Source organism: Andrena cerasifolii, chromosome 7, assembly GCF_050908995.1.
Source record: "Andrena cerasifolii isolate SP2316 chromosome 7, iyAndCera1_principal, whole genome shotgun sequence".
In the NCBI taxonomy this organism is placed as follows: Eukaryota; Metazoa; Arthropoda; class Insecta; order Hymenoptera; family Andrenidae; genus Andrena; species Andrena cerasifolii.
Window position 1 is genome coordinate 390,238 of NC_135124.1, and position 6,768 is coordinate 397,005.

General features: G+C 43.4%; 2 protein-coding genes across 2 annotated transcripts in view; both read right to left on the reverse strand.

Moving 5' to 3' along the window:
• Cow (Proteoglycan Cow) overlaps positions 1-6,768 on the reverse strand; it is a 1,009,917-nt gene that overhangs the window by 254,114 nt on the left and 749,035 nt on the right. The gene's annotated exons all lie outside the window — the stretch shown is intronic.
• LOC143371248 (uncharacterized) lies at positions 1,605-2,255 on the reverse strand. Its single transcript, XM_076816210.1, has one exon. The coding sequence runs from the start codon at positions 2,130-2,132 to the stop codon at positions 1,611-1,613; it is 522 nt and encodes a 173-aa protein (XP_076672325.1). The 5' UTR covers positions 2,133-2,255; the 3' UTR covers positions 1,605-1,610.

Consider the following 6,768-nt stretch of genomic DNA (forward strand, 5'->3'; position numbering starts at 1 on the left):
GCGTGATAACGCTCTTTGCGTGACCGGTGCCGACTTTGATGCAAAATCGCGCAAGATACGACGCGTAGCTCAGCCGGTGGCCGACACAGATGCCGTTAATAAACTATATGTGAAAAAGAGCATTAAACTTTTGAGAGAGCAGCAGGAAGAATTAGAGATGAAGCTGGTCGCGTTTCAGAGAGATATGCTGACGTTGCAAAACAGCGTTCAAAAGATATCGCAAGCATTGAATCCTATCCCGCAGCAACAATGCGAAGGAGAATCATGCGAGACGGTTGAACTTGTCCAGAATTTCCTTGGGACGGTGGAGAGCACATAATGCACGTACTGCGATCAAACATGCAGCCATTATCGAAATCCATGAGTGAAAAAAACCATGGCCACAAGAAGCTACAACTTGTGGAGGAATTGCACGCTCCAGTTCGAAGACATTTTCCTCGGAGGCGCGTCATAGTGCGTGGATACGAAGATCTGTGGCAAGCTGACATTGTAGAAATGCGTCCATACTCGCGATTCAACCAGGATCGCCACTACATACTCACCGTCATCGATGTGTTGAGCAAGTATACATGGGCGTTGCCGCTCAAGACTAAAAGTGGCGCTGAGGTGACTTAAGCGTTTGCAAAGATATTTAGAGATCGATATCCGAAAAATTTGCAAACCGATCAAGAAAAAGAATTTTACAACACCGATGTGCAGAAACTCTGGAAAAAGCACGACATTAATCATTATTCGACGTATTCGGTGATGAAGGGCTCCGTCGTAGAAGGTTTCGATCGAACTTTCAAAAAACAATATGTGGAAACTGTTTACGCTCAATGGAACCTACAGATGGACCGATTCGCTACCGCGTCTACTTGCAGAGTATAACGCGCGAAAACATAGAACCATCGGAATGCGTCCTTGCGATGTTACCCCTGCGATCGCCGCCAAGCTCCTAGCCACCGTGTACAGCAACCTAAAGATCGCTGCTCCAGCGAGATTCGAGTTGGGCGAGTTTGTGCGTGTGAGCAAATTTAAAACCATCTTCGATAAAGGCTATACGCCGAATTGGACAACGGAGGTGTTCGAGATAGCCAAAGTACAAGCAACAAATCCCGCGACGTATCTGCTCGTCGATTCCTGTGGAAAACCCGTTGCCGGAGGATTCTATGAACACGAGCTGCAACGCGTCACCGATCCTGATGTGTATCTAATGGAAAAAGTGCTGCGTAGAAAGGGGGATGAGGTATTTGTCAAGAGGCTGGGGTTTGATAAATCACACAATTCTTGCATAAATAAAAATAATGTATTGTAAAATACAATATTACATGGTTCAATAAATACAATGTTATACATATGTGAACAATTTGTTTAACATTTTGCTGCAAGCGCCGTCGATAATATCATTTAAAGGCACATGCCAGCAGTTCGCAATCAACAAGAGATTTATCATCGAAATATTCACTATCACGTATAGCTTTAACAGCGCAGCACGAGTCTAAAGTTTCATCGACGACATCGCACCGCTATAACACGCTCGCAAATTTGAAAACTTCGTATCAACATGATGTGTAGTTTCATCAAGTTCAAATTTCTTTTTTTTATAATGATATTTTTATAATGGAATTTTACAACGGAATTTTATAATGTCCCCAGGGCAGAGTGTCGGTCGAATCGGGTACGATATACCGCTTGTCGTCGTATGGACTTAGAGCGATTTTGGATTCTGAAATGGTGTACACTTTATGCAATTTACACCGTATGCATGATTGCCTGCGAACCATTTTGATCTCCTTTTGCAAGCACTGCGTGTAGTCGTCGAAAGTTATCGTCCTGGCTATGACGTTGGTCTTGACGCCTTTCGCCATTTTCGTATCTTTTTTACCGTCTACGTGGAGTGCATACATTTTCGCTCTAAGACCTTCGAACTTGGTCATTATCACACCGTTATTTTCGTCCTTTATCAGCCCCGGGACCTTCTTATTTAAGCGCGGCATATTATATGCATTCTCGATGGGATAATCGCTTGTGTCGAATCTATCGATATTGCGTTTCACGGACTCGTAGATATCATCGCATCGAATATGATAAATGAGACTGTCTGTGTCTGTGTATAGAATTTTACAATTTTGAGCGTGCAGAGGAGACATGTACTCGTGATGAAATTCGTACAAACAAATTTTTTATATGTCTAGAATGCACATACCCACATATATCGGTTTGTTGAATTTCATCACGAGTTTTCGCAATTCAACAGCTATTAAATTTTCCGAAAAAACACTTCTGCTGTGGAAATTCGGTTTCGCGATCGTTTCCTCCGCGCCATATGACCCTTCCCAATGTGTTAAAAGTTTTACGTCCACCTGATTTCGCACATTTTCCATAGTTTTACCGAATACCGCGTTGTTCATCGATTTGTACCAAATTTTTTCAAAGTCGTTTGTCGCGCATGTTCTAAACCGTGTATTGAGTTCGATGTAATCGCGGAGCCAGGGAGATTGAGGGAATTGAAGCACGCGGTGTATCTTTGTAATCCGAAGACCGTGATGCGTGCACTGCTGCAGGTTGCGGTAATGGATAACGTAACGCTGCTTATCGTATAATGTCGCGAGTAGCTTGTCCTGTCTGTTGCCAGGTGGTTTGGCACGCGTCGGGCAGAACGGCAAGTCAGCATGAGCATCGTGCAGACGTTGCGGGTATTCCAGATCTATCTCGAGAATGTATCCCGTGGGCGAATCGACAGCGATCGAAGACACGTTAAAAGTTGTGATATCTTCGGCCCATTGAAATTTGGCGTATGGTAGGGGCTGGCACATTGCCCATCCATACAAATTGTTCACGTCAAACTACATCAAGTACGACGACTGTTCCGATGGGTCGTAGAAAAAAGCTCTTATTGGCGACCACTGCTTAGAAGAAAATTATTTCTGACTGTCGGATAAATTCCCATCAAACAAAAAAAATTATGGCACAATCATGATTATTTTAAAGTTAAATTCGGGGTGGGGGGTTCGATAGACGTTTGATAGATGTTCAAAGGGGCCCGATAGACGCTCGATAGCTGTTCAAAGTGGTTCGATAAACGTTCGATAGATGTTCAAAGTGGTACGATAGACGTTCGGCAGATGTTCAAAGTGGTCCGATAGAGGTTCGGTAGATGTTCAAAGTGGCCCGATAGACGTTCGGTAGATGTTCGATAGACGTTCAAAGTGGTTCGATAGACGTTCGGTCGATGTTCAAAGTGGTACTATATATGTTCAAAGCGGTACGATAGACGTTCGGTAGATGTTCAAAGTGGTCCGATAGACGTTCGGTAGATGTTCAAAGTGGCCCGATAGACGTTCGGTAGATGTTCGATAGACGTTCAAAATGGTACGATAGACGTTCGATAGATGTTCAAAGTGGTTCGATAGATGTTCGCTAGATGTTCAAAGTGGTACGATAGACGTTCGATAGATGTTCAAAGTGGTTCGATAGACGTCCAAATTGGTCCGATAGACGTTCGGTAGATGCTAAAAAATATCTCTCCCCTTTTGCCAGAAACGGTTACGCGGGTGCATCGGGCTTTCGTTGAACATAGCCAACAACGTGCAGTGAAGGGTCTTACTTGGATAACAAAATCGAAAGAAAAGATCGAAATGATGATGGAATGTCACATTAACTTGACCGTATTAATGATAATCACGTGGACAATGGTATTAAATTGGCCGCAGATACTTTTACAATGTGAAATTGGTCTCGCGAAGTGATTTAAAAGGAAATTGTTAGAAATTGAAATAAATTTATCTTAAAGTCATTTAGAATTTTTTAACTGCCTTCTGTATTTTCCCTGCTTCACGAGACTATGCCTCGAAATTTGCGGATCAAATTCAAAGGGATCCCCTCATAAGCGTGTGAAAAGTGTGATCGAGATTATAAACTTGATCGATTAATTGCATCGAAGAAATTGCGTATCAGTAAATATTTGATCCTGAGAGGTTCAGTCAAATGATGAGTGCGAGGAAGAAAAAAGGATAGGATGACCAGTGAATAATTCGAAGAAGATGCATAGCAGGAGAGGATGGTCAGCGAAAAAGCAGGTGGAGCATAAAGAATGAGAGGATGGTCAGTGACGAAGAAGGTGAAGAACCATGTTATCCTACTTTGCAACATATGCAACTTTAGGCATGGGTGACAAATTGTATGAGTGCTGCGGGAACAGTCGCTCGTCAATCCTGACGACAGTCAGACTGCCTCGTTAATTGATTTCTGTGCGAAAAAAAAAATGGGAGTTTGGAGAATCGCCCCGGAGTGTGACCCCGAGGTATGTACTTAAAAAATATTTTTGACATTTATCACGTTTAACCATTTATACCGAGTGAGATTAAATCAGACGGTTGTGTCAATATTATATCGCGGGTTCCTATCTTTTAGCGCTCGCCACCACCATCGCCCTCGTGGTCGAGCGACTGGAACTCGCCGCCGCCGTCGCCGCCTTCGCCGCCATCGCAGGTATGTAGTGCATTGTTTTTTGTGTGTTCCATGTTTAATCAGTTTAATGTATCATTGTTATATCATTGTTATATCAACATTTATGTCTATGTTCTAGGATTTGCAGCGCGAGGTGCCGCACCCTCGTATTAGGCGCAGTTTGTCGCCTGCGATGCGGCAGGATCCTGCATATGGGGCCGCGCGGCTGCGGCCATATGCACCGCGGCGGGGGCTGCGACGGCTGCCAATGGTGGAGATATTTATTATACCACCGCAGCTGCCCCCATCGCCCCCGTCGCCCCCATCACCCCCTCGTCACATTCCCCCTTTTTAGAATAGTTTTACATTTTTCTATTTTTCTGTTTTATATTTATTTTCTTTTATTTTATTATATTCTATTTTATTTTGATATTCTATTCTAGAAGTAAGACAAGGGGGATTCTAATTCAAATTTGAGTTTCAAGGTCATGATCATGACCTTGAAACTCAAATTTGAAAATTTGTTTTTTTGTCGGCGGGCTGGCGGCGGATGACGTCATAGAGATGGCGGAGTGGTGGGGGGTATCATCGAGGAGGAGGAGGAACCGCGGGGTGACGGTGCGGGGGTATCATCGAGGAGGAGGAGGAGGAACCGCGGGATGACGGTGCGCTACTCTGGAGCGTGGTGGTACAGACTGTCGGTAAGGAAGGTGCTACTCTGGAGCGTGGTACAACAGACTGTCGGTAAGGAAGGAAATATTAATTTTATGATATTAATATAAATGAAAAAACTTCTCGGGGCGACGGGGCTCGAACCCAAGACCTCCGCGGTACGAGTCAGCCGCCTAACCAACTCCCCCAAACGCCGTCTCTGACATTAGTCTTTTCCGAATGGTACATATAGCGAAACCAACGGAGCGTCACATATGTGACACGCACACACACACACACACACACACACACACACACACACACACACACACACACACACACACACACACACACACACACACACACACACACACACACACACACACACACAACGTCGACGTATAATAATTTATTTTTATGAGAAATTTTATCAGAAATTGTTTCGAACGATGTCGGGAAAGATCGGCGTTTCTCGACACCGCGTCTTCGAGGGAAAGAGACGGAGCATTACTTTAAAGTCAAAATTCTAGGAGGGAAAGAGACACCACTACATAGGGGATAGAATCGCTTGCATTCTAAAGCTAACAGTATTTCAAAGCGTTCCGATTTAACGTCGCTGCGTATCGCGCGATCTCGCGTAATTCGACTCCTCTGGAGCAACCGTGCAGGGTGATGTCACTTGGCGGCGCGAAGAATGAAATGTAACACAGAAACGCGGAATCTTAAAATTAGATGGCGGGGAGGATGATGGGTGAATGCAATGGAGAAATAATATAGGTTTAAGATATATATTGTTACAAATCATAAAAGAATATAATTTAACATTTTTTACTACGAGCATCATGCACAATATGATTGATTGCACATGCTAACAATTCACAATCAATCAATGAATGCTGTTCGAAGTGTTCGCTTTCAGAAATTAATTTTACATAATCTGTTGGCGCGGTAGCGCTACGTAGAACGTCTACGAAAGTGGCATATTTACTGCTTACAGAGTACATATTTTCAGTTAGCCACGTATACATATGTTCAATGCAATGATTGTACGCGAATAATTTACACATCGTGGCTTCAGTCATATATATGACAACGCGATTATCGGTGATTTTAATAAGTTGATCATCATGCATACGCGTGAACTCTAGTCGTAAATGATCAATTATAATGTGAGTTTGGGGCGATGTTGCGTTGCTGCGTAATCGTTGGAGTATGTCCACCTCGTTTTGTAGCAGGAGCTTCCACGTAGACATTGAAAAGCTTAACTCGCTGCCTTTATTGTCGGCTATGGCGATCTCAACGTGACACAAATCCATACCAATGCGAATTCCTATAGTTAGACGTTTATAAGCTGTTGCAGTCAGTGGATAATCACGCCCCAGGATCCGTACGATTGATGGTTTCGATGTTTTCATCGTTTTTAGCGATACGGATCCAGAACTGTAAGAAACAAGTACATGAAATTGATACTTCGGTCGTTTTGCGTTTACAGTGAATGAAGTAAATGAAAAGTGTATAGTAACGTGTACATACCTCATATTGGATTGTTGATGATGATGTAGTTGTTGCTGCTGTTGTTCACATTTATTTGGAAACCCACCATCGTTGCCGGCTGCGCAGGATGAATCGTTTAAGCTGTGTTTGTACATTTTGATGTGCACTATATTTTTTACGGAGTACCGTCTG

Excerpts from the sequence above, each read along its gene's own strand:
- LOC143371248 (XM_076816210.1), bottom strand. The coding sequence starts at position 2,132 with ATGTCTCCTCTGCACGCTCAAAATTGTAAAATTCTATACACAGACACA.